The 27,995-nt window shown below is 42.6% G+C and overlaps 1 protein-coding gene and 3 non-coding genes across 4 annotated transcripts; all 4 read right to left on the reverse strand.

Annotated features, from left to right (window-relative positions):
* Nucleotides 1-333: 333 nt before the first annotated feature.
* On the reverse strand, nucleotides 334-23,660 carry LOC111237846 (cadherin-20-like). The gene is made up of 11 exons (XM_022767123.1): nucleotides 23,442-23,660; nucleotides 18,858-19,152; nucleotides 18,330-18,449; nucleotides 14,865-15,032; nucleotides 12,955-13,142; nucleotides 12,150-12,403; nucleotides 7,820-7,956; nucleotides 5,903-6,024; nucleotides 5,265-5,382; nucleotides 2,765-3,016; nucleotides 334-1,022 (listed from the first exon to the last, which is right to left on the reverse strand). The coding sequence occupies exons 1-11, from the start codon at nucleotides 23,658-23,660 to the stop codon at nucleotides 505-507; spliced, it is 2,391 nt and encodes a 796-aa protein (XP_022622844.1). The 3' UTR covers nucleotides 334-504.
* trnae-uuc lies at nucleotides 3,756-3,827 on the reverse strand. Its single transcript has one exon. It is a non-coding gene; the product is annotated as a tRNA-Glu (tRNA).
* trnae-uuc lies at nucleotides 4,170-4,241 on the reverse strand. The gene has a single exon. It is a non-coding gene; the product is annotated as a tRNA-Glu (tRNA).
* Nucleotides 4,714-4,785, reverse strand: trnae-uuc. The gene has a single exon. It is a non-coding gene; the product is annotated as a tRNA-Glu (tRNA).
* Nucleotides 23,661-27,995: the final 4,335 nt, after the last annotated feature.

Below are 27,995 nucleotides of genomic sequence, written 5' to 3' on the forward strand. Positions count from 1 at the left end.
AGTTCGTCTCCTGTTCTGCTGTGAGTAAGGTAGCCCCGCTCTCTCGTTTTCATCTCTGGCATAAATCGCTCAACACTTTGAACCAAAGGGGCTCTGCCTGTGGCTGGGTCAGGCGGGGGAGTTAACATGTGCTTTGAAGCCGTTCCTTTGTGGGGCCCCATGAGGCTGCCAATCCAGCCCGTCTCTGAAGCCCCACCTCTGGGGGAGATTTAAAAACCAGCTCACATTGCTGCTACTGCTGCTGCTGCTGCTGCTGCTGCTGCTGCTGCTGCTGCTGCTGCTGCGGGCATCTCAGGCCTCCAAAGCTGTGGAGAATCGAAGCTTCGGCAGGAATTCAAGTGCTAACAGTCATGGATGTGGACGTAAGCAGATCCTGGCTTTACTGTGTCTTCCTCACACACGGTTTGTCTGTTTATGTCACTTCTCTGATGTGTTTTTGTCTCTCTTTTTCTCTTTTTGTTGCTGTAGTGTGTTTAAGAATAAAAAGGCAAAGGTTCAGGAGGTCTACCACATTGGAGCACTGTTTGTCTCCAGCACGCCGTACATCTCAGCGAGCTTTTTGAAACGAGGCCCCCACTCATTGAGATAGTCGTACTCGTGGTCGGTGTTGGAGGTTCCTGACTGGAGCGAGCTGAGCGACTCAGCGACCGAACCTTCCCCCTCGTAGGCGTAGGTCTGCAGGGAGTCGTAAGGCGGGGCGCACGGGTCCATGTCAGCCTCCAGGAGCTTCGCCAGCACGTATCCGTGAACGTTACTGTCCCCGCCGCCACCCATTACGCACGCTTGAGGGACGTAGCGCGACAAGCTTTCAATCTCTGGCAGCATGTCCTGTCTCATCTTACCCAGGTGGTGGTGCGCCTCACGTGGGTTCCACATGGCGGCGATGTCGAAGGCCTCGGTGTCCTCCTCGCCACCGCCTTCATCATCGTAGCGCACAATGTTCTCATGGACGTTCTCCTCCTCATCACACAGGTAGGGCTTCTTACGATGAGTCCGCAGGGAAAGCATGAGCAGAATCATCACTGTTGAAGAACAATAAACAAAAACGGTCAGCATACTGCAGAGACAGACGTTAAAGTTTAATGTATGTCAAGCTACTAAATTATTTTCAGTCAAATACATGCGATTTATGAAATCCAAGAAGTAATTTGTAAAGTCTGAAAGCTGTTTAATTGTATATTGTTTATCACTTAATGTTTTAAAAAGGTCCCATATTGTATAAAGTGAGATTTAAAAATGAGCCGTCAGGACTTCTTTAACTTTGTGATGTCACAACAAAGCAGACCGCTCTCAGCCATGCCCCAAGCCCCGCCCACCTGCACCCACTGTCCAGCCTTTCAGAAAACGGCACGATGACCTTATTTCAGGGGTTGAAGTTGTTTATGTCCCACACAGAGCCAACTTATGATTACTGTTTTAAACTTACTAATACTGGCATATTTATAATAATGTGCAAAGTCCCTGAGAAATAAACAAATAAACCAAACTAAACATGTCTGCAACAGGAGCAGGACAGCTGGCAGGAGAACAGCCTTGCTTGTACAAATGGCATTTTGTGATTTATCTAACTTGGGACAAATGCCTCATTGACAGAACAAACGTAAGATAATAAATAAATAAATACATACGTAGCATGAATGCATAAAAAACATCATGCAGTTGCCTTTAGGTGGAGTATGTGGCTAGAAAACATTTTCCTAGTCAGACCGCATATTCAACTGTTGACTAGTAGAATGTAAAAACGCTGACGGAGGGCCAGCCTCCGGGCAGCAGTAGGCCTTGATTTAAATCACTCCAGCATTTTGTTTTACACTCTGACCTTTCAGCCAGTGGGTGTGCTACTTTCAGGTATTTGTGACGCATCCTCTAGTGGGAAATGATCGACTTTCAAACTGAAAATAAACACCAAATCTTCTGGACTGATGAATATGCATGTTATCAAGATATTATTTAACCGATTTTATCACCTCAGCCGTGACTGACTTATTGCTGCACACTTGCTCACAACATGAGAACGAGATATGATATGAAACACAAAGAGTAGTGAAAAAAGAGACTCCACGGGAGCATGAGAAGCAGCCAGCCATAAGGCATCTCCCAGTGTGACATGATTTGTGCAGGATTAAATATGGCTTTCCTTCTGCATCCTCGCAAAAGTCTAGTGTTCGTTAGCACCAGCTGCCCTGTAGCATCACACTCTCTTTTCCCCTGGATGCTGATATGAACCCACTTTATCTCTCCCTGCAGACCAGTAACTGTGAGCAGGACGGCTCAGCAGGTTGACTCACTCTGCTCCACTGGGAGGGAGTAATAAATTTAGTTAAAACATCTTTGCCTGCCTGGAGCCTGAGCTCGCTGTTTTGAGTAGACATAATAATTTGGATTTCAAAGGAAGGTGGGGGTATCCATTTTTATATTTTATATGTGTTTTTTAGTGGTTATGAGCCCATCAGTTTCACTGAAAACCTCACACATATCACTGGTTAGTTGTGCTGCTGTTCAAGGGGAACCCATCCATCATAAATCGTCATAAGTCACATAAAAAAATGTCTTCAATTTCAAGTCTGGCTCATTCTGAAAACAGGAATTTTACAATATAATCATATCTGAGGCTGTAAGGCGACTTTCAGCTTTTCTAGACCTGCAGGTACCCAGGAGGCTGTATGAGCTTTTGCCTGATACTGTATCAGATTAAATACCATTACATGACAAAAGGCCACTGGTTCCTCTCTGCACACCATCACAGCAGCAGATCATAACTCACCCAGCAGGACAAAGATACAGGCCAGGATGGCGATGAGGGCTCCTCTGCTGAGGCTGGCAGGCAGGCTGTAGGCCTCGGCGTTGCATGACATGACGTTGCCCTCATGGTCGCAGCTGCACACTCGGATGGTCAGCGTGCTGGTGCTGGTCTGGACCGGCTGCTCGCCGTCAGAGATAAAGATAGGCAAGTAGAACACGGTCTGGTCCTGCTGTGTCCAGCCTCCACGCCGAGTCAGGATCCACGCTGTGTTGTCTGGAAAGAGACAAAGAGGTCAGGGAAAGGCTGAGTGATCATACAGAGACACAGAGACAAGACATTTGGAGTCTGCTGAGCTCAGATCGCTTATTCTGCAATGGCTGCTTTTCACAGATAGCAGGGTCCAGGGCATGAACAGTATACATTAAAGATTACAGGTAATGGTGGATGAGCACAGACTCATGGGAGATGGGGGTGATGCTGTGAATTGAAGATTTGTGCAGCTGTGAAGATGAAGTGAAGATTGAAGATGCTATAGATGTTATATGCAGCAATGTAACACCAATTACTCACTGCTTGTTATTTTGAGACACCATGATCATTACTGTCAACTTATAAAACTAGCTCTGAGAAGTCAGCTGACTTGTAGTAGAGAGTATATATAATTTGTCAATGCTGAAGTCAGGGGTCCAAATGCCCAAGTGCGACATTTCTAATTAGCTACCAAAACAAAACCCTGTGAAATGTTCTCATTACTTTAACAGCTGGCTTATGGTTTCTTTAAGTTTTATCTTTCTACATGATGCAGTTTGAAAGCCTTCCTCACACTCTTCTGTACCGAATCCCTTCAAATATTTATATCAGAGTCTAACTTAAACTCACATTATTATATTAATAACAGAATGTAAACCTGTCTTTGGCCTTTGTGGCCTCCATCATATCATATCCCCACGGATTAATGCTAAAATTGGTAAAGAAGTCAGTCTCAGGAGTATTTGCAAAGGTAAAAGAGTAGTTCCCATACCGGGAGTCGAACCCGGGCCGCCTGGGTGAAAACCAGGAATCCTAACCGCTAGACCATATGGGACATACAGCTTTAACATTAAGTTATTGAGTCATATTTGGAGGGAAGAGGAAGAGGAAGCTGATGTTTTATCTTTGACCTTTTACAGTTTTTAGCCACACCAGCACAGAGTCATAAGAGATACATGATTAAAGACACTTTGTGTAGCATTTTAGCACTGTTTCCTTCACTTCAAATACAGTATCTATGTACTGGCCTTCTGTACTTGTTGCTACTGTACTTTACATACAGGGCTGTGGTGTGATTGGTACTTTCCTATGCAAGTACTGCTAAGAGCACAAACGTAAATATTGGATGTGTAATGAAATGCATAATTGTCATGACTATACAATGGCAAGACTACAGTTCCCACACCGGGAGTTGAACCCGGGCCGCCTGGGTGAAAACCAGGAATCCTAACCGCTAGACCATATGGGATTATGCTGCCCAGCAGAGGTGCTGTTCTCCCAGAGCAACTAAGCTGAAGCTACAGTTTTTATCTACTACCATAGACTTGTGAGAAATAGTGATGATTAAATATGCTTTATGTAATGTTTTAACACTAGTTATAAAAGTGTTCCGCAATGCATAGAAATTTTGAACCAGAAATGAAATGTTTCTCTTTATATAAACAGAAATGAAACTACTACTGAATTGTTTTTTTATATTTTACCTTGTGTTTCATCTCCTATCTTGTCTTAATGCCTTTGAATTGCATTGATGTTGCAAGGCTGTTTTCCATACTGGGAGTTGAACCCAGGCCACCTGAGTAATAATCAAGGATCCCAACCTCCAGAATTTATAGATTATGACCCAGTGAGCTGGATTTTGAGGGAACATCTGTTCACGTCAAGATTCTGTATACAGGTAGCCTATAGTAAACTCAATACATAAAGCGACAAATCAGTAGTTCCCATACCGGGAGTTGAACCCGGGCCGCCTGGGTGAAAACCAGGAATCCTAACCGCTAGACCATATGGGATTATGTTGCCCACTAGAGGTGCAGTTGCTCCAGACCAAGTGGGCTGAAACTACAGTTTTTATCCACTAGCACAGAGTTGAGAAATTACACTTCTACCATATTGTTTGTATTGTTTTATATTACCTTTGTTTTTAAATTGTCAAGATGCTTTCATGTCTTGACCGCTGTTGTGATTGCTAGCTAGACCGTATGGGAACCCCTGCTGACATTCACTTCACTCTGTAACCCAGTCGGACTTGGCGGAAATCTATTGTGTAGTTTAAAGTGCAAAACAGAAAAAAAGCGGTGCTATTCTTCCATTAAAAATGGAGCTAAAGCTTTCAGGGTATGTGATGATAGAAGATGATGCAGGGACTCTGCATTGCCCCTCAGGCATCACCCTCCATATGGAGAAATCAGTGAAGACAGTGGCTTCATAGCAATGCTACAATCCCACAAACAATGCAAACAAAAAATTTTGACTAAAACCGTCAACCTACCTTGGTTGTCTCTCAGGGTGAAGTTGGGGTTGTTCGCGGCCTCTGGAGCCAAGCTGTAGTAGAAGTGCTGTCCACCCAGCGGCTCATCTGGATCCACCGCCGTCACTGTCTGGATCAACTGGGATTACATCAACACACAGTTAGAGCCCAGTGGGAGAAAGTCACTGACTCATCTTTAGCTGTGGTGGTGTAAGCAATACATTATGTAACATAAGCTTTTTCATCAGTTTACTATGTATTTACATCCCTTTTCTTATTAGGGTAAACATATTTCATTATACAGATTAGAGCAGCTGCAGCTCCCAGGAGGCTTTACAGTCATAGTTCTGTATCTGTTACTGTGAAATTCAGATTTTTGTATACAAGCAAACTACAGGTGGTCACGATGCAGGATGCTCTTTAAGATAATAATATATCATGTATGTAAAACATTAGCTGTAGCTCTAAAAATGTAGTGGAGTAAAAAGTTTTGTATTTTCCATATGGAGTCTGGTGGAGGAGAAGTATGAAGCAGCATGAAATGTGGCTCAAATCTGAGTTTAAGAGCTGCACTTAAGTACATGTCGTTACTATCTACTACTAATGAACTACATATACAATTTTTCCAGATGACTCTCAGATAATTCGTGTTTTCATACCTGCCCGGCTTTGGCGTTTTCACACACATAAGCCTCCAAGTAGTGTGTCAGCAAGGGAGGATTATCATTCACATCCATGACCTTCACAGCCAAGGACACACTTGAGATCTGTGTTGGGTTATCTGCAGGAACACACACACACACACACACACACACACACACACACACACACACACACACACACACACACACACAAACACCACACACCACAATCACACACACACACACACCACACACACACACACACACACACACACACACACACACACAGTAAACACACATTGGTCAGAAGCTGTAAGATGCATTGATGGACTCAGATTAATGACTCTTTGGGGATCCTGCTTAGCTCACTTTGTGCCTCTCTTAATCTTCCCCTCATTTACAGTGAGCCTGCGGCATATTAGGGCCTCTCACGCTTAGATCACAATTCTATTATTCTCCATTACCAATCAGCAATTTGCATACCTTAACCAGCTGTGTAATAGGCAATAGAAACGCAATTAGAGGGCAGTAACTACTTTCTCAGGCTTCATCACATGATCGATCAATCATTGGTGTGACTTTGGCTCTGGAGGTCGAAGCTCAAGCGGCCTCGTGTTAACGTGCGTGTCTATGTGTGAGTTTGAGGGTCGCAGAGGAGTAATTTAATGTCCAGCTCCAGTGAAAGTGCTGTAGCTGTGCTGAGGTTTTTACCCACGTGAAGTGAAATCAGCAATGTGAAAATCTATTTGAGATAAAGTACAGTACAAAGCAAATGTGAATATTGATTGACTGGCTTTAACAAATGGACATTTTGTTCTAAATGAAAGAAAGAAGATTATAAAATCAAGTTTTAAAAACTTCCAAGACATTTTCTTGTTTAATCATCAGTTTTAGTTTGTTCCAGCTAATTTTAAACTTCTTTGCTGTTTTGTTTTCTTCATCTCTTCCTATCTGTGCCCTCCCTCGCCCTCTTCATCTCCATCACATCTTTAATTAGCCACCATGCGGGACGTTATTTAATTAGTCATTAATTCAATTACCGTCTCCCTTTTGGTGTGTCTACCAAACAAAGAGACACACAGAAAAACAAAGCAAAGGGAGGGAGCATGAAGGTGACTTTCGGTGCTACCAGCTGTGTGCAGATCTGTAGGGCATCTCCCGCTCTACATTACATAACTCTGCAGGAGTTGTTTTCCAAAATCACTGGTTCTGCATTAGTGCAAGTATGTTCACCCATCTGGTTGTTTTCTGTGTAAACACACAGCACGAATCTCCTTATCAGATAATGCTGTCTGGAGTTAAAGTCCTAAAAGCCAAACTAACTAATGCTAGGTCTTTTTTGCTTCATTTTGCTTAAATAATTGCAAAAATTTTGTGAGGATTTGAGGTTTTTCTCTGTTTTAAATCACTGTAAACGTAATATCTTTGGGTTTTCAGACTGTTGATTGAACAAAACAAGGCATTTGAAGACGTCACCTTGGACTTGGGCGGAATACAAATTTACTAGCACAATGTGTTCGCCCAAATATTGAATTTAGTCAAGGGAAAATCATCTTTAATTCAGTTTGTTTCAGAGGATTTACAGGGCTATACTGGTGCACCTGTTTCTACAAATACATCCAAAAAATCCTTCTGTTCTCAACTGAAAAATGAGAAAATAATAACAATACTATCATTTTATATTTCTGTACACAAAAGTGAGAGTTTTCACTTCTACTTGAAAGCCTTTCTTTCAAAATCAAGTGTATTTTTCTTGATTCCAGCACAGCTATGTTTATTATTCCTTGTTTCTGTAAAGATACAGACTCTCATTTCTAGACATAACAACATGATCGGAAACAGGAGGAAATATTCACGAAATATTCACATTATAGACAGCAATGACTTGATAAGGTGGAGATCATGTCTGTGTTTGTGTCCCTGCATGTGACGTACTCATTTCCATAGAAAGGACAGTGATGTTGTGCCAGCCGATCTCCTCTCGGTCCAGCGTACGCACCGTCATCAGCGACCCGGAAGTGGGCTCGATGTAGAAGTACTTCTCGGGGTCGCTGGAACTCTCGATGGAATACCTGGCGGCACAAAAAGAAACATGTGAATATCAGCGTTGAATAAAATACACCTTTGTGCGTGTTTGGGATCTTGTAATCCTATCTGAAGGCGACACGTGTGCACACACACAATACAGCATGTGCGGCGTGTGTGTATCTGTGCGATAAGGCGGAAGGCTGGCAGATTCTGGGGGCACAATGAGAAGGAGAGGCTCCAGATAAGGCTTAATCAGAGTATCTTCCTCTTCTGCCAAACTGACGCCGGGGATACACAGACCTGCAGCGTGCCGCCCTGGCTCATCTCCTGCCACCACGGGCCGATTTCCAAAACACTCTTCTGAGAGCGACATGCAACAACAGCCACACACACACACACACACAGAAGGGGAGGAGAAACAGCAGAATGTAGAGCACATCCTCTTCCAGGCTGTGGAGCAGAAACCTGTTTATGTAACCACGAAGTGTTCACACATGGGCTGAGGTCACCTGTAGCTGCTCTCACCTGGAAGAGGTAACAGTGTGTATGTGGAGCTGAATCAGACTAAATCAGGTCCAAACTTATAACATTTTAACCACCCATAAATCCAACACAAGTGCCCAAGCCTACTGAAACAATACTTCAATAAGAACATTGATTAAAAATATAAAAATGTAATCAATATAAAAATAAACTGATTCAAAGGGAGGGTTAGCAAACCAAAAACACCACCTAAGTGGCATCTATCAACAGATAATCAGCAGATTTAATTTTTCAAACTTTTCCAACGACGTAATGTTTTGTTTGTAGACGGATCAAACAATCTTGGTGAGAATTAGCGAGACAGACACAATCATTAATTTATTCTTTAGAAAATTAGTAAATTTTGAAATCCTATCAATTCTGGCTTTAATGAAAGTTTAATGGTAACAGAGTAATTGGAAGAGCAAATGAAGGTTCTTCACAAGAGGAAAACCATTTCTTTACCAAAGTAATGTTGTGCACATAATTTGTTATTTTGCATGTACAAGAGCCATTACATCCATCCTGTGTGCTCACGATAAATAAAAAGTCATCTTCCAGGACTTTGAGGGCTCTGTAAGATATAGTAGAGATGCCCAGTAAAACTCTTCAACAGGACTCTATAATCCGTGTTTTCTTGTGTTTCATGGGTGGAATAATCTTAAACGGCATTAAATGCATCATGAAACAACCTTAACCACCCTGTTTTTGGGGTTAGCAGGCAGCTCCTTAACCTGCTGCCTTTAAATGACTAACTGACATATAAAACCCACGATCAAACTACGTATCTCCATCACATCTGCGGAAGTGTTTTATAAAAGACTGGTACTGTCAAACTGATATACTACAGTCACTTTGGCAGCAGTGTTTATGTGTGTGTTCATGTCTGTAGGGTTGTTTGCAGTGTGTGTGTTGGACTGTGTGCTGACAGGGAACAGTCGTGACTTGCACATCCACGGCTGGCAAGGATCTCCCTGAAGGATCTCTATTAATATCACTCCTCCACAGTCATGAGGAGGGGCTGCTGTCTGTGTGTGTGTGTGTATGTGAGAAACAGCAGGTGAAAAAGTGTGTGTGTGTGTGTGTGTTCAGATATATCTGCCAGTCATGCTACAGTCAGTAAAGGAAAGAGAGATGTAAAATGGAAATGAGACAGACAGAGACTGAAGGTCACCTGCTGCTTTTTGTCCTCATTTGTCCTGTGATGTTGTTGTTGTTGTTGCTGCTGCTGCTGCAGTATCCGGCCCCAGCTCTTCACACTCACCCTCAACTGATTCCTCAGCTTTCTGCCACTTGTGCCGTAACTCTGCTCACACTCCAAACTGGCTTTTTGAAAATCTCTTACTGATGCACCGCCAGCACACGGTGCCAGCTCTGGGGATTTCAGTGAAACATGATATTCAGATTGGAGCTTTAGCTGCATCAGTGCTTCACTGCTCTGACCCCCCCCCACCCCGCCGCCCTCTCTCCAGCAGAGTTTCTTAGTTAATTGTCATCAGTGGAGTTCCTAAAGCATCAAAGCAGAGCAGTACTGTACTTAGAGCAGTACAGGAGGGCTGGTCTGGCTATGAATCTAAGGGTTGGAAAGACAGTCACTATGGCAGGAAATACTGGAGGGAAATATATAAAATCCAGACTTGTTTTATGTGATTTTAGATTCAAAAATGAAATGTGATATAGGGAAATTGTATACATTAAGTAGCAGAATTAAATAACTAATAAATCACCGAGCTTCATCACATTGAAGTCAAGATCATTGGTTTATAACATTGCTAACTGATAGCCATCACTGGCCAACTATAGTATAAGAGAAAGACATACTGTAGAGGGAACACATAACTTTATATAAGCATATAAGCGTATGGTAGTTGTCAAATTTCTCACTGAATGTATCTTCATATTGCCCAAACCTAGTAGGACACAAAAACAATTTCTGCCAACTTTTCTTAATAATCTTCTTGCCCCCTCACTTTTACCAAGGTGCTTTTGTTGTCTTGGTCACGGGCAGAGCTGTGGGTGTGAGCCCTGGTCTCTGGTGTGACAGTTGTGTGCTTTGTGCGCCTGCTAGCCACCCCAACCACTGTCTAGCGACTCTGATGCAGTTTATAAATGTAAGCCTTCATTCATTCATTCAAAAAAAGAAAAAAAAAAAGGAAAAGAAAAACACTGCCTCTGAACATAATCCAGTCAGTGATGAAAAACAAAAGCTTCACACAGCTTCACCTCCTCAGTTAGATTTGAGCGAAAAGCTGATACCTACTCTCACAGCACATGGCTAGCTTGCTTGCCATTTCCTGACAGTTTTGCTGTCCAAAAATCAGCGACTGGATCAGAAGACAAACTATCATAGTCCTTTAACTCAACACACGCTATGATTATATATCCTGATAGTCAAGACCAACTGAAACTGACCGGAACAGATTCAGTCCAACTTGGTCTGATCAACCTCAGAAACTCTGAAAGGAGTCAGTTGAGTTGGTTTGGGCTTTCGTGCTTTGGATTCATCTGCCTCTTGTAGGTCTCTGGGTATATTCCAGGCATGTCCAACTGGAGGGAAACTCTTGCGGAAAAACCCAGAACAAGTTGGAGTGATTAAACATCCCATCTGGCCTGGGTATGACCCAGGATCCCCCATGAAGAGCTGGAGGACTTGGCTGAGCAGAGAGACCTCTGGGATACCTTGCTTAAGCTGCAGCACAAGCAATCCAGTAGAAGCAGCAGAAAATGAGTGAATGAGTGCCGTATATTTAGTTTCCAGCATTTCATTTTATTGAAGTGTTGAACTTTGTAAGTGTATTGCCCTCAAAATGTCCCACAATGGGATAAAAAAGACATAAAAGGACACAGCATTTTAATTGCTGAGTGTGAATTTAGCAGACACGCACACAAGCAGCCACCATGTCATCTACATCCATTTCCTGTGAGCTTCTTTTAGCCACTAACCGAGGTTGTAAAAGGGCCGAGGCAGGGACGGGGTGCAGCTTTTGCCATGTGAAATGATTAATAGCCTAATTAAAGGCTTTATGTCTAATTAGTTTGTGAGAGGTGCAGTCTGGACAGTCAACCCACCGCACAACATCTGTTCTGTCAGAGCATAAAACTTACTCGCCAATGACTGACAGAAGTGAAAGTCCTCGGCTTCTAGTCTCTCTGTGTTGACTCATTGTTGGATGTTGAAACTTGTCTGATTTGTTATTATCATTATTATTACGTTGGTCCTCCTCATCCTCAGTTTTGTCAGTATCCGTCAGTGGAGCTCTCAAACACACGACATGTTGCTTTACTACAGAGCCTGAAGCTGTGGCCTGCTCTGAGAAATCATGTTGTGATGCTGCCCCCTGCTGGTGGTCAGGTAATGTTACACCAGCAGGGCCAGAAAACATGAGTTTGACCCCCACTTTGAGCAAGAAAATCCTGTCTGCAAACTCACAGTAAGTTGTGCTCCATTCATATTAAAAGCTTTCAGAGTGAAATACTGTACTTCACTAAATCTCCCTCTGAATTAGTCACTTCAGTTTGGAATTGGGTTGAATTTTTTGTAAAAAGTGTAAAAAAAAAAAATGCAATGCACAATAAGCTTTTTACAACCCAGTTATGGACAGAAATGTTATGGACAGAAGACACACAAAATGCAGCTCACCCATTAATGACATATTTTACTGTTAATACATCTGTACTTTTACAGCGTTTTCCTCACCTACAGCGTTTTCCTCACCTCACAGTGTTGTTGGCGGCATCAGGATCCCTCGCCGACACAGTCTTCACCAAGGTCCCGATCTCTGCGTCCTCCGGAAGCTCGATGTAGTACGCTGGCAAGTCGAACAGCGGCGGCTCGTCCACGTCCTCCACGCTTACGTGCACGATGGTGACGTCCTTGAAGGGCACGCGTTGGCGGAAGGCCGGGTCCAGGTGGGTGTTGGCGCCCTCCACCTTCAGAGTGTAACTGGGTTTGTTCTCAAAGTTCAGCGGCTGGAGGGTGAACATACACAAAGCCATTAAACAGACGACATGACTCTGTTCATGGTTTCTGATCTTCTGCTGCACTTTGGCTGAAGATTTTAACACAAGTTGACCATACAGATTAAGTGAAGAGATGTTTCTTCAAAAAAAGTGAAACTTAAAGCATTTATTTTAGTGCCGAATTTACCAAAAGTAACTTAAAATCAAGAGTGGGTTGTAGACAAGGTGTGTAATGCTTGTATATTTTTCAATGGAGTTTTGTGACTTTCTCCCTGTGTGACGAAGAAGCATTTCAGGTGTTTGTATCAGGACTGTACGCAAATAAAATGTACAGACCCAAGTCACTTTGTCTACTTTTATGAAATTTATCATAAATCCTATGTTATATTATTCAAACATATAACTTTACAGCATCAAAGTGACGTGCATGTGTGAACAAATATCACAGAATCTGTAGAAGCCTGTGGTAAAATAAGTTTTCTCAATGGTGAAATTGTCTATATTATGTATTACCTGTAACCTGTGTGATTTGATAAAAACTGATCAATTTCCCTGTGTACCTTTTTCACCATGATGATGCCAAAAAGGTTGGTGGGGTCAGTGCTGATGTCAAAGGTGTCTCTTCCATCTCCATCAATGATACTGTACTTCATCTCAGCGTTGACCCCGATGTCCCTGTCCTTCGCCCAGATGCGACCCACCACTGAACCCACTGGAGCAGACTCTGGGATGCTCATCTGATACAACCCTGAGGATACACATTAACAGAGTGATCATTCTGTCATACCTTTCTCCATCTGTTTTACTCTTCTATCCTCTAGAGGGAGCCAAACATCTTCCATCACCTCTACTGCCGTTCTCTCCTCCCAACATCATTTCTGAGGCAGCCTGAAATAAATGGCTTCATAAACGCCTCACACATGGGTTATACACAGTCTCGCGGGTCGGCTTGAATTTCATCTACTGTTTAACCTCAAAGAAGAGGTGGCAGCTGCCCAATTTGTGGTGCTCCCTGCAGTCCAAAGTGAAATGCCTGCACATTGTGCTTGACAGAGGGGAATCCCTGAAGCTCTTCACAACCGATCAAAGTTCCATTGAAGTGATGGCGTTAATTGGTGGGAGACGAGTGGTGGAAGTGGAAGTGGGGCGGCAACGGCGGCGGGTGTTTTCTTTGTCTAGGAGTGAAGCCACCCGCTGGCCAGGCTGAGATGACCACGGACAGCTAGACAACCCCTGACCTCAGGAGGACGGTAATGAGAGGAGCAGAAATGGGGATAATCAAAGAGACAGCATGGGGGCGACTGGTGGCTGAGAGGAGGAGGGGAGGCAGGAGGCCAGGGGGTAAATGACTGGGGATTGATTGCCAGAAGTGGACAGAGGGAAAAGGGCAGAGGGGGCTAACGGCTTGGATGCTCAAGAGAAATAACTTGGATATATAAGGAGATCTGTGGTTTTGTCTGGGGGGCTGATCCTCTCTGGAGCCAAAGAAACTTGTAAACTCTCACTGATATGTTCTAAGTGTTCGTACATGGCGTCGAGATGCTGCAGTCCCATGTTCTTGCATGCATACCACACTGCTGCTTCTCCTACTCAGTGAAATGCACTGGAAACCGTAACTCAAAAGCATCAAGCATCAACCCTGAAGCAAAACAGTGTGCTGTTTTTGAAATTCAATCGAACGTCAGGGTCATTCGAGCGCTTTGAGTTGGGGTCACAAACATCTCCATATAGGGTTGGATGGTAAGTAAGATATTCAACACACACTCGCGATTTTTTTTCACAAAGATGGCGGCATACAAACACACTGTGACAAATACAAATACCTATTTATTCTGTCCTTTGATGTGAAGGGGGTTGATATGGTTGGTGCAAAATGCAAATATAAGAATCTCCTACATTAAAAATAAAGATGCTAGTTTACATTCAGAACTTCATCTGCTTCATACTAAACTGAAAATTAAATAAAAATACAATACATGAGAATTAATTAATTATCAATCATTTTTAACCAACTCCCATAACGTGAGAATTTGTTGTTTTTCTTTGTTATTCATCATCGTAAACAAGATATCTTTGGTTTCTCCACTGTGATGGACACGTGAGTTTTTTTTTGTATTTTTTGACATTTTATGGATAATAGATTAATCAATAATGAAATAATGCTTTGCTGCAGCCCCAATACAAGGAACAATTAGTAACTTGGGAAGGTTTAGGTAATAATATGATCCATTTTAAAGGTGCACAATGCATATATAGCGTTTTTGTATTGTGCCACAATGTATTCAAACACACCTTGCTGCGCTGTTTCTCTACCTTTGAGAGAAAACTGTCAAAATTTACATTTTGCTCCGTTTTCAGCTCTGAGAGCATCAGACGGGGTTAGAAAAGGCTGCTGTGGGTTGAGGTAGAGCTGGGGAGTAAAGTAAAGGATAAAAAAAACAGGAGAGAAGAAGTATAAACTGTTCCTTACTCTGGTCAAACATGGGCGGGTTGTCGTTGATGTCGCTGAGCGTGATGTTGATGGTGGTGGTGCCGGCAAGCCCCCCCAGCTGGCCGCCCATGTCCTTGGCCTGGATGACCACAGTGTAGTTTTCTCTGGTCTCCCGGTCCATGTCTGCCAGGGACACACGGACCACGCCTGAGGAGGGAAAACCAAGAGAAAGAGAAAGGGCAAACGGAGACACAGGAGGTGAATTAAAGGTTGGCGACAGAAAACTGGTGACACAGATTAGGGTCATGTGTCCAAGCAATGTTTTCCTGGAATGTCAATGCTCTCCATGGGCCAGACAAGAGGCTGCACAAGAGTTTTATAATGGAACTTTTTTTTTTCCAATGAGAGATTCCTTTCTCTCTTTTTTGAACTCTTAAATAAATCACACCTTATATTTTTTTTCAAACTCTAACTGTGATCGTTGCCCATTATGTGACAAATATTTCAATTTTTAAAGCTGCACCAGTAAATATAGGATCTACTGTATGTAAAAATTACAATAACTACATGTAAAGCAGATGCATGTCGGAGCTTTAGCTGCACTAGGTAACATTAAATGTTTTTCATTTCTTGTACCTTCGGTTTAACTGGGTGTAGGATTTCTTAAACATCATGTTTACCATATTTTCCTCACATACAAAGATATAGGGCAATTATCTTGCTCAAAGACACTTCCACATGTTGACAAGAGGAGATGGGAATCAAACCACTGACCCCACAATTAATGTTCAACCAAAGCACCCCAATTTCCTTTAAGGGATTTGGAGATTTCTGCAGGTAAAAACTTGGTCTCATATATATCTAATCAAGTTTCTACCATAGCTTTATAGGTGCATTACAAAGACTTAAGATGGGGAAAGGATCACTGTGATGGCAGCAAGGCAGGATAAAAGGAAAAATCAATACTTGTGGCGGTGCATCCTTGCATCCAAAATAAGCAAATCCAAACTTTGACTTAAACTGAAACTGAGGTAAAGGATTGTTGCTTCTAGAAGTTAAGTTTATAAAATTCAGGTATATTCGCACTGTAAGAGAAAAACTGCACACTCTGTCCTGGTATCTAACTGCTCTGTCAGTACAGAAAAATAATAATTTAACACATTCGAGAGAGCAGTGTCCATTGTCACGAGTAAGCCTTAAGGTAACCATCCTTATTGGTTCAGAAGTGTGGCTGTGGGCAGAGGAGAAACCTTATTACTGGCCTCATCCAGGTAAATGCAGTTTTTACAGTAACAGATGACTACAGTACATTAAACCTGCCTTAACCAGTACATAACCTTCAAGGATGTTTGATTCTAACAGTAAATGTGTACTATTACCAAAGAAATCCACACATAGCTAGTATACATGCAGCATAATCCAACCAAGGTCGATTGGTGAGACTTTGAGCTGTATGTGTTAAAGTTTTACATTGTGTTCCACACCAATAAAACCCTGACTGCCGTGCTTATGCCGAGGCAGGGAGGCTGACTGATAGCTGTAGAGCCACTTGTGTTTCAGTGATGGATGAACCTACAGCAGCAGCACTCTGACTGGCAGCTGATGGGCAGAGTAGCCTGAGAGGTTTGGCAACAGATTTCAGTGCTGACAAACAACGAAATGAGGCAGCTGTGGTAAACAATGGCCAGTGACTCTCTGCTTTTAGGAAGCTAATGGATTTTTGGATGTGGTGGCTTCAGTTGTAACGGCTGTTACCATGAGCTGCAATGCTGTAGTTAGATATTAAAGTTAAAGGGGTTTTAGCTGCATATTTAGATGTTTTGAATAATTAGTTTTTTATTGCTACTGCTTTGCTTTATTTGTTAGACTATGTGGCCAAAAGTATCTGGACACTGGAAAAACCATATGTAAACACCTGAGCAATACACCTATTTGCAGTTGTTTAACACCAAACCGTGGCCATTTATGTGCTGCTATATCAGCCTCCACTACTCTGCTTTGAGACTTTCCACCACATATTGAACCTTGCTGCAAGGATTTGTTCCCATTCTGGCACAAAAGCATTAATGAAGTGATGCTGGCTTAAAAGGTCTGGCTCACAGTCCATGTTCCAGTGCATCCCAAAGATGCTGGATGTGACAGAGGTCAGGGTTCTGTGCAAGCCAGTCACAGTCTTCCACACCAAACTGTAATGCAAGTCCGTTTACTTTGCAATTCTTTGCTAAAACCAGCTGTAATTATATGTATTTATATATATTATTTGCTATCTTCTAGCTAGCATCTCTTGTTGGTTAACTTTGTAGAAATAAAGGTTTCAGTTATTCTGTAGAGAATAAGACGAGGAGAATGATACCACTCTTATACCAGTAAGCATGGAGCTAGATCCAGGAGGCAGTTAGATTAGCTTAGCTTAGCTTAAAGACTGGACACAGGGAGAAACAACTAGCCGGTTCAAAAATAAAATTTCTTTTTGTGTACAGGCTTCGTTAGTGAATTTGGTAAGATTTTCTTTGGACGGAGCCAGGGTAGCTGTTTCCTGCCTTTATGTTAAGCTAAGCTAACTGCATCCTGGCTCTAGCTTTGTACTTGATGCACAGGCATGAGGCTGATATTGACGTTCTCACCTTGATTTCTTGAAGATTTCTGCAAAATGTCAAACTATTCCTTTAATGAGGATGTGGCTTAAATACAGATTCTATGTTCACTATGATAGATTAAACATCTCAGGGCGATCTACTTATTGATTTTCATAAAATACTGAATTTAATGGGTGTCAATGCTGCCTGGAAAGTTACATAAAAAAATTGAAATCACATTGGCATTGTTTGATTAATGATTGGCAGCAATGTAAATTATGTCTGATGTACAATAAACAGACAAAAAAACAGTAAAATCACAGTCATGGCCCTTTAATGCCAGATGGAAACTGATGTGAATCTTTTTGAAGCTGTGGGAAAGTTTCTAAAACCACTCGATCACTTCAGCGCGAAGGGGGCTGTCTGTCTTATTCTGTCCTCATTTTCAACAGAGAAGTCACACTTTGAGCTTAGCGCGTCTTTTTTGTTGAGTGCCAGGAGTTTGAAATACTGCAAGTTGCAACATAAGAGCGTGCAGTGTTCCAGACAAGTGTTTGGCAGTCTCATAGCAACAACGGGAGCCATGCTGAGCTTCCCACATTCAAAGCTGGTTGCTATAGTCAGGGGCTTAAAGTGTGGACAGCTAAAATCAGACTATGGTGCTATTACAGTGAGATAGACTATTAGAAACAAGGTGGGGAATTAATGGCAGTTATCAGGTGTTAGTAAATGCTGGCAAGTTTGTCGACTATATCACATCATCTAACATCATTCCTACTCATTACAAATTGATATGGAGCTCATAAAATAGTTAAAGTGTCTGGTGAAGTTTGAAATCCATCACACTCAACATGTAATGGATAAAAATACTGGTTATCGTTTTAGAATGTGTTTTAAAAAGAGTTGAGCAGCATGTGTGCAGTTGTACCGCTCTTAGCGTCCACTGAGAAGTAAGGCTGGCCCTCCAGGATGCTGTAGACCACGCGAGCACTGTTGCCATATGTGGGGTCGTCCGCATCTGTGGCGGTCAGCTGGATCACAGATGTTCCTGCATACAAATAGAGGCAAAGGTGAGGAGGAGTATGAAAAATGAGAATTGGAGGAGAAGGGAAGATAGTGATCAGCTACGTCAAAATTAACATTTTAATCAAAGAAATCATTTTGAATTGAGTTTTTTTTTTATTTTTATCTGTGGCTGGAGCAGCTCCAGGAATGAACTACGCTTATTTACTTCAAAGTAACCACAAAAGCAGGTTTATGAATAGTGAATGAAGCAGATGGAGACGAGCCTGTAAGAACAAGTGACAGCGATAACTCTGCAGGGCTGTTATGTACTTTGGTATTGTTCACCACGGCTGCAAACTTCCAGCAGCCGCTCCCTTCAAAACAAACACCGCAAACATGCACAGGCAACAGTTTAGTCCATCTGTCTGCCTTTCTGTCTCCTTCTACTCACCTATTTTGGACATTTCAGGTACGGTTGCCTGGTAGGGTCCGTCAAGGAACTTCGGCTCGTTGTCGTTGATGTCCTGGATCTTGACGATGAACTCGGACTCAGGCTCCAGAGGCCTGTCTGTCAGGCGGTTGCGGGCCTGGGCGCGGAGGATGTACTGGGCCTTCACCTCCCGGTCGAGCCTCTGGATGGCGTGGATGTCCCCCGTGCCGTCATCAATGGTGAAGGTGGTGCCAGCTCCCTCGCCCGTCAGGATGTACTTAATGGAGCCGTCGCCTTTATCCATGTCTGAGTGAAGCTGTAGGGAAGTCAAAAGGTTTTATCCCACAATGCAAATACCCAAAAGTAAACTATTTAAACTATTTTGGGGACATCTAAAGGGTTTCAGGAGTAGCGTGGGACAACAACAACAGTGTTCCCATATGGTCAAATCTGAGCCCAAACTGCAATCAGTCTCAAAAATCACGAACACATATTCAAAACACAGATAAAATGGCATCAAAAAAGTGTGCTCACAAGTTGAAACTAACAGGAATCTAACCAGCATATGGCGCAGTCCAAAGTATTAGGACAGTGAAGTGTTTTTGAGGACGTTTAATTGGGTCACAGTCCTCTGGTTTTAGAACAATGCAGCAGCACAGTGATCCTAAACATACAAACAACACAATCAAAGCACTTTTTGGGGCCAAAACAGTGGAAAGTTATTGTCTGTCCAAGTCAGCCACATGATCTCGGTCCAAATGAACATGTGTTTCACTTGATGAGGAGCAGACCGTAAGCAAAAAAGCCAATATGGAAAGAAATGAGAATAAGCTTAAATGGAGCTTCACCACAGGCCTGGTAGAGCGTATTATCTATTATTTCAACAGGAAATTGATCACTTATTATTCAGTATTCAAAGCATTTTGTGGTTCCAGCTTCTCCAATGCAAAGATTGGATACTTTTTTTATACTCTTTTATATCTTCGTAAATTGACTACCTTCAGGTTTTGGATTGCTTCTCTGACAAAACAAGCAATGTGAAATCACCATTTTGGGCCCTGACATTATTTTTTGACACTTAATAGATTAAACAATGAATTACTAAAGTAAGAAAATAATTAAACAGATTTATCTGATAATGAAAATCATATTTAGGAACTGCCTTAATTGAGAGTTTATTTGTTAAATTACCTTCTGTCTCTTTATGTAAAACTGGCTTAAACTCCTACACTGTTCATTTGATGTGGATGTAAACACCCTCAAATTAAAGCCGTGAGTCGGCACTTTAAGCTCCATAGACACTGGTTCATTTTGATTTCAGGACTGCTTTGAAATGACGAAAAAACGTGACACATTCAGTCCATATGCTACATTGCATAAAAGTATATATACATGACAAAATTGTCAACATATTCCCCCCTAATTGTAGCAGTGGGTACATTAACTCCAGACCTCCAGGGATGGCACGCAGTTATAAGCATACCTTAATACTGTAGCTGTGAGTTGGTCTCTAATCACAGCTTACAGCCTGTTTGTTGCCATGGACCCTGCAGTGCAATCAGAAGTCTTTTGTGGCCTGTAAGTGCAAACGCCAGCCTGTTGATGTGCAATCACTTACTTTGTACTTAAAGGGTCTCTGCTGTATGATGACACTGGCAGAACGCAATTAAATGCCCCCATTGAGGTCTGTCTCGTACATAATCAACAGGCGTGCACAACATGGTACAAAAATACCCCCACCCCCCCTCCACAGCTGAAAACACACTCCTTTCAAGTTACTTGCTTTGGCCTTTTGTAGTCCGGGGTCACTAAGTGGAATGACCACGCCGAGGCTGTCGAACTGCTGAAAGCTTGCAGCTACAGCACTTGTCATTATTCTGGCGATAGTTTGGCAGCAATCTTCACAATACCTACCATTCCCGAGCAGCAGACAATACAGCTTTCCCTATCTCTTTGGACAGCGCGCCCACCTGAACTCTCTCCTCTAAAGCGACATGCGGCCCAGCTCGGCCCAGAATAGATTTTTTAATCAACACCCCATTGTGGGCTTCAGCCCTGTGTCTCGTGGTGATATATCTCAGGCCGATGCTGTTCCCTCGCCTCATCCGCCTTCTTCTGCTCTGATCCCTCCTTTCCACCCAAGCCAATGAAAAGAAGGAGTCTGACACTCAGGCTATCAATTACCTGCTCCATCTCAGCCCCAGCCTAAAGCCCAAATACTCTAACATCCCAACGGCTCTGAATACTAAGTTCCTCAACAGAGGAGAGGCAAAGTAGGCTGAAAAAAACCTAAGGGGGAAGGCTACATTACATCTTTCTCCTGCTTTGTCATATTCTACAATGCCTTTCTGCCTTGAGTGGCTCTCTAGGTAGTAGCCTGGCCTGTCAAAATCACTTCATCCAGCTTAGAAAAAATTAGGATGGGCGGCTTGAAAAGAATCAGTGAAGAAATGCTAAATGGGAAAGAAGAGAAGGTTAGATGGGAGTGAATATGCTACAGCGACTGCAAGGAATTTTTCATGTCACATAAGCAGATACAGTACTTCACTCTGCAGCTCTCTCAGGACTTGTTACTTTTCTACCCGTTCAGACCACGTGACTTTTCAGAATCCAACATTTTCCTTGGTATTCCCGAACGGTGGTGGTGAAATTATTCCATAACACTAATTAGGTAGGTTTGCATCATTCCCAAAGGGAAATTTCAGAGGATGAGCGGTTAGTGCTCCCGTGTTGTTAAAAGCCAATGAGGAATACTGATGAAAATTCAATCAAAGGTTTGGAATCAGAGTTTTCAGATCAGGGCAGTATATCTTTTTAGGAATCTGGAAAAGTTTCACAGTTTACATGCAAAACAATATAGTGTTTGAGCGAGGACTGTCTAAAATTGTGTCAAATAGGCCCATTGATATTTTATTCTCATTCATGGGGCAAAATTAGAAATACAGCAAAAACTGTATACCTGTTGAGTGCAACAATTAAAATGATGGGAATTGATGTTTGATATGTTAAATTCAATTACACTAAAGAAACTTGTATGTTTAGGAAAGAAAAACAAAAAACAACTATGACAGCTACGAAGAAGTGCTTATATGCGCACTTTTGTTTTTCCTTTCAGACGACAAGAATTGTCTACCAACATGCTATCTAGCTTCCACAGCTCCTCAGACTGCTGGGTGTTGTGCTGCGTTTCCTCTTTGGCACTGTCCTACGACGTCATATGATAGACAGATGGTTCATCCTATTACCTGCCAAAATGTTGATCACCTCCAACAAAGTCGTCCCAGATGGTTCTGTGTAACGTCTGGCGCATCAGGTTAGAAATGTCCCACTGACAAAACTTTTACCTACTTTTTTAATTCAAGTCATCTGTGGGGCTATAAAACCAGGCTAATTAACTACTCACATTGTCTGACAACAGCTGTGGTTTCGAAAATTACTCAATCATTATTCTTAAAAATAATTATCACACTAAGATCTGCCATAATTAACACACTTATGGTAATAATTGCTGGTGAGTCAAAACTGACAATCAAAGCTGAAAGTATCATCTGAATTGATCCTTTTGACACCATTAGCTGCTGAGCTAATGTTACGCTAGCTAATGTTACAGTTTCACAGACTGATGGGACACGCTACTGCTTAGCCCCGAACGTATAGAGATCTTAATAAAACGTGATTAAAATATTTATTTCATTGTGATGAAAAGTATAACTATAGATTCTGACGACTGTTGGAAATAGTCAGTTCATAATATCTGCTAGCGTTATCGGTCAGTTAGCATCTGCTATCTAATTAAAATATAGTGGAAAATGACATGCACCGGCAGCTAATGCTAGATTTGCTATTTCTTGAGCATCCTCACTTTAATTTACAAGTTGATAACAATACATTGATACACACAACAGTCATTTTTGCAATGGAACTCTCTGGCTCAAGCACAGTGGGACTACTTATCATGAAAAGCTTCACCAAAAATGTAGTGGCAATTTTTGTTTCAGTTTGCAAGATTGTTGTGTCTCTCCACTGATGATGACTGCCCTCCCTATTGATCAAATGTTCAATTCACTTCAGCAACTAAACGATCAAAGTGCTCCTTTGTGAGTATCCGTCGTCTGCTCTTTTCAGAGCATGTCAGCTGTGTTGCAGACGTGCCGTCCACTTCTGTGGAACGAAGCCGACTGAGTGAAGCCTTGGTTCAGGTCAATTAACTCAATCACTACTGTCTGGCTCTGGTTCAAAGTGGACAGAAGAGAGGGTGTCCTAGTATGGACGCGGTGTATTGAGGGATTAAATTGGGTTTTTTTTTTTTCTAGTTGTTGAAGCTTCCTTCTGCCCACCCATGATCTTCTCTTTAGCTCAGCTCTGGCCGAGCTGCAGCTGACCTCCAGGCTGCTGAGTTTCTCTACAGGTTTTTAGTTTGCACAGTTTGCAACACCTACACTGAGGCAGCTCACGCATCAGGTGGAAAGGTCATGCAGAAAAGTTGCTCCCTTCCTAGATCCAGAAAACTGTATGCTTAGCATTTCCCCAGGTCATACCTCCATTGTATGTGCATATACTGTATGTGTGCGTGTTCATACAGTAGCGCATTTATTTAACACTGACCTTTCCAATATAAAGTGGTTCCAGTCCAGTGTACTCCTCCAGGACAAAGAACTGGTTCCACACCCAGCCTCGTTTCACCCTCTGGAGCAGTGCTGAGCTGCCTGCGTTGTCCTCCCCTGCAGGCTTACCCAGAAGGCTGTGAGGCAGAAGGGTCAAAATGCAGAGGGTCACAGGGAGCAAGGTGCTGGCAACTGCTGGAAGATGCAATTCCACTCCCATTGTGAAGCACAGAGTAGTATTTGAAAAGACCGTTCCTCTTTCTTTCGTTACTGCAGTGGCTTTCTGGTTCCCTTCTTTCTGGCTGCTGTTTGTGTCCTGGAAGAGAAGAAAGGAAAAGAACAGATGAGTCTTAGATTCATGTCCTGTTTGGACACCATCATCCTTTTGTTGCATACTGAGCCCTGGTCTGTGTTGCACTAGAGACCTGTGCATGACACATTTTTGGTTTCTTTTCTCCTGCCTTCAGATTAGCCTTCTACTACTGAGTTTTTGTCGAGTTGTAATGAGGGGCTCCTCTTATGCTGTGGAAGAGGTCACATGGAGGAGGAGACGATGTTATATGAGAGGAGAAGAAGACAAGGACAATAGGTACATTTTCACCTGCTTTCATTCAGCATTATGAGTTTCCACATAAAAGTAACTAAGTGGAAAATCTAGAACCTGGTAAAAAAAAAAAAAAAAAAAGACAAAAAAAAAGATGAAATTGTGGGCTTGTAACTTCCTTTTCAACCACAAATTTAGCTTTGAAGGTGGTGGTAGGCTTATTTTTTAATATTGGAGAAAGCTTTTGCCCCATCTCCAGTCTTCATGCTAAGCTAAGTTACCCACAGACAGACATTAGCCTCAAACTTTACAAACAGATAAGGAAGATTATGTTTATTTCCCAAATCGTTATTGTTCTTCACAATCTGAGGCACCAATTCACTTTTCCTTTCACTGCAGTTCCAGAGATTTGCTTTAAAACCTTTATGGAAACATAACTAACGCCACTTTTGTTGGAGCCTGGAGGAGAAAGCCAAAATGATACCACCAGCTCCAGCTCCTTTCCCTCCAGCTCGGGACAATCAGGCTTTTCACATTGGCAAAAAAAAGAAAAAAAAAAAAGAAAAAAAGAAAAATGTGTAACCACACTCTTTCCTCTTCCTGTCATGAGGAGAGGTGAGCTCCTTCACACCTCCTGTAAAAGGCCTGGGGGTGTGATGTTCTGAGATTTTAGTGTTTCTGTTAACACCACTGCCCAGCTTTACTCACACTATGTTCTGTAACTTCCCCTCAGCACTGCAGACCACTCATTACAAGTCTACTGTTTTTTTTGTTTGTTTTTTTTCCATATCTCAGGTTTTGAAGGCCCCTATGGTATTGCCAGGATGCTGGATTTCATGCCTCTAAATACCATCTCCCTCTGCTTTGCTCTTTTTTTGATTTGAGCATCATAGGAATCTTTAAGATCAGCGAGGTCAAATCTGTGAATTTCTTGCAGGAGATGCTTTTTAAGGTTATGCATTGATTTAAGCTAATCAATACATTTTCACATGCAGCACATGGTACCTACGCTGCCTCTTTCCATCTGGATCTTGTTTCTATGTATTAGGAGGATGGCAGCATTTACCCGCTCTTCCTGCATTAACAAGTTTGGGGGGTTGAGGGTGGTGGGGGGGTGGGGGGTGGAGGCAGATTTATGGTCAAAAGGCAGAGAGAAAGCAGAAAGGGAGGGGGAAAGAAAAGAAAAGCAAAGAGGCTGTTAGCAGGGGGAGATGGAAAGTTTGAGGCTGCAGCGGAAGAAAGAGAGACTGTTTGACTCATGGGTTGACTCCATTATGTTTTGTAAGAGAGAGTGCATTGTGCTGCTGCAGACTCTCTGAATCACCAAACTCAGTTAATCATTGTTGAAGAGGCACAAAAGGCAGCCAAGGGTGGGGGGGCGTGGCTGCATTGTCAGCAGGAGGCTGGGCCCGAGTGTGTGTGTGCGCACGCATTTGTGTGTGTTGTGTTTCCGCAGAGATGAACCCTGTGAGGGCCGCTTGGCAGGACGGCTGACACTTGACCTCGCTGCTCCCCCTCTTTTCTGTCTATTCAAACCGCCTGGTTGCCATTATGAAGTAAAATTAGCTCCCTGTTCTTCGCTCACAAGCCCCTGGCCCCCCCCTCTCAGCTCCTCCCCTCAAAAGGTCAAAGCTTGCACCCGAGCATTTTGCTCCATTTTGTCGTGCCTAATGAAGTGACATGCTACGTAATTGTGCTGGTAAAACATTTCACACATCTCTCTTCTGCTAATCTTATGGCATTTCACTTGTTTAAAGAAAAAGCAGCTGGTGTTTGCCACACAGGCCGGAGAGAAGGGATGGGAGGATGAGGGGATGAGGAGCGAGGTGGAGGGTGGAGGTGCAATCATATGAAAAAGCTTTGCCAGACTTAAGGCGAGGAGGTATTTTCCCACCACACTGAAAAGACTCTTCCCATTTGAAAATCTGCCTTTTGTATTCAAAAAGAAAATAACACAATTTAGAGTTGTTATCTGGAGGAAGAAATGACGTCAAAAATGACAAAAGAAGTTTAGCAACATCTGGCTTTTTATGGTTTGTTTTGAAAAGCAAGAAAGCCCTGAAAGGATAAAGGTGTTTGCTGAGAGGGAAAAGGAAGTGAGTGACAGTGGAGGAGACGTGATTGTCAGGGGGAGCAGCTGGTGTGACAAAATGATGGGCCATATTGTTATATCATGTTACTGCAAGTCCACCTGCTGCTCCATTAACTGAGATCCGACAACAGGCTATAACAAACTGCTCCTATTTGAGAGAGAGGTGGACGTTTCCTTTCAATGGAGGAAAACAAACTGCAGTAGTATGACTGACCGACCACCACTGGGCTGAGGCACAATACATAATGTAACTGATCAGATTATTAATGAGTCACTAAAATAACTCACTTCCCCTGTAATAAACACTCAATACCTGCAGGGTACAAACTCTTATGTGTTAAAACTTAAAAGTTGGGACTGGATGCTTTGTCAGGAAGTCATGCAATCATGTCAAGTCCTGTAATAATTTTAGATGATGCATTAAATCTGAGGTTTTACCATTTTTGGTTAATGTATACACAGGTTTTATAGGAAATCCTGAATTCCTCACAGTAAAGTATTGGCTTGGTACCAGTGGTGAAACAAGGCACCTGTCGCAAAAAACTGGTAATGAAAAGTTTGAAGCAATACCCAGCTCTAACAAATAAAAAGATTGTAGTGTTAATGTAATGTTGGGCTGAAACAACAGATCAATTGATCAAAAACTCACATTTTTTGATAAATTATTTATTGTTTAAGTCATTTTTCAAGCAAACATTCCCTCGTTGTAGTCTAAATTTCAAGGTAGGCTGCTAATGTGATAGCAAACTGAATAACTTTGGGTTTTGGACTGTTGGTCAGACAAACATGCCACTTTGGGCTTTATGTTATTTCAATGGGAATTTTAAAATATTTTCTTAATTTTTAAATTGATTCATAAGAAAATAACCATTAGTTCCACTTATCAGAAACCCTTTGGCCCACCAAACTCCCATTCACTGAGCAAGGTTACCAAGGGCCAACTCAGTGTGTGGTACATTAGTATGAGTTTGCCCCGTGTTTAAGTGCTATGTGAAGCATTATTAAGTGTTGATTTCACAGTGGCCATGTCTGTGCTCCACTCACCTCAGCTCTAAAAAGAGGCCTCCCAGACTGTGGAAAAGGTCCTTTTAAAAACTGGGAGGACCCATGAAGAAGTGTTCCACCCACCCCGGCAGGGCAAGACGTCACGGCCAATTTGTTAACCACAATTGATTTTGCATGGTGGAAAGCAACGCCACCGCGAAGGCTCTGTATATCTCCGACCCAGGCGAGGGGCTGCATCGCTGCACTTTTCTTTTTCTTTTTTTTGAGATTCAGAAGCCCTAGCATGAGAAAGCGTCTCTCAGTAAGCTGAGTGGGTGCTCTTGCAAAATGTAGAAGGGTTTTTCTTAAATACAGCCGCTGAATCTAATTTCACTTCCCGGGCCGTGCCGTACTCCTCAATGAAGCGTAGTTTTTTAATTTCTGAATGCTAATGTTTACTCACTTATTTACACATAATTAAATTCAGACTCTGCTGCTACACTAACTTTTAATAAACAGGCCCTCCTGGCAGTATGGCCTCTAGTATGTTTTGTATGTGTGCGTGTGTGCGTGTGCATGTGTGTGTGTGTGTGGGTACATAGACTGAATAAAATGACCAGGTCTGCTTTTCTAAAGCAAAGGGTCTATACCGACACTGCCTTCAGCAAGGACCCAGTTTCCTTAGCTGGCTCACAGGGAGAGATGGCAGCCTTCAAAGGCAGAGTCAGGCTAAGGGAGGTGTGTATTCTGGCCAAACTCTCTCAAGATCACACAGTTGTTTGTGTGTGGGTATGAATATGAGCTCTCTGTGGATGCACAGCATGCCTATGTGTGTGTGTGTGTGTGTGTTGTGCTGCTACCCTCTATTCGTCCTCATTCCTCTAACCCTGCCACCCCTCAGGACAGAGACGCTGGCATGGGGCAGGCTTTGAACC

Source organism: Seriola dumerili, unplaced genomic scaffold (assembly GCF_002260705.1).
Source record: "Seriola dumerili isolate Sdu_G_001 unplaced genomic scaffold, Sdu_1.0 BDQW01001124.1, whole genome shotgun sequence".
Lineage (NCBI taxonomy): Eukaryota > Metazoa > Chordata > Actinopteri > Carangiformes > Carangidae > Seriola > Seriola dumerili.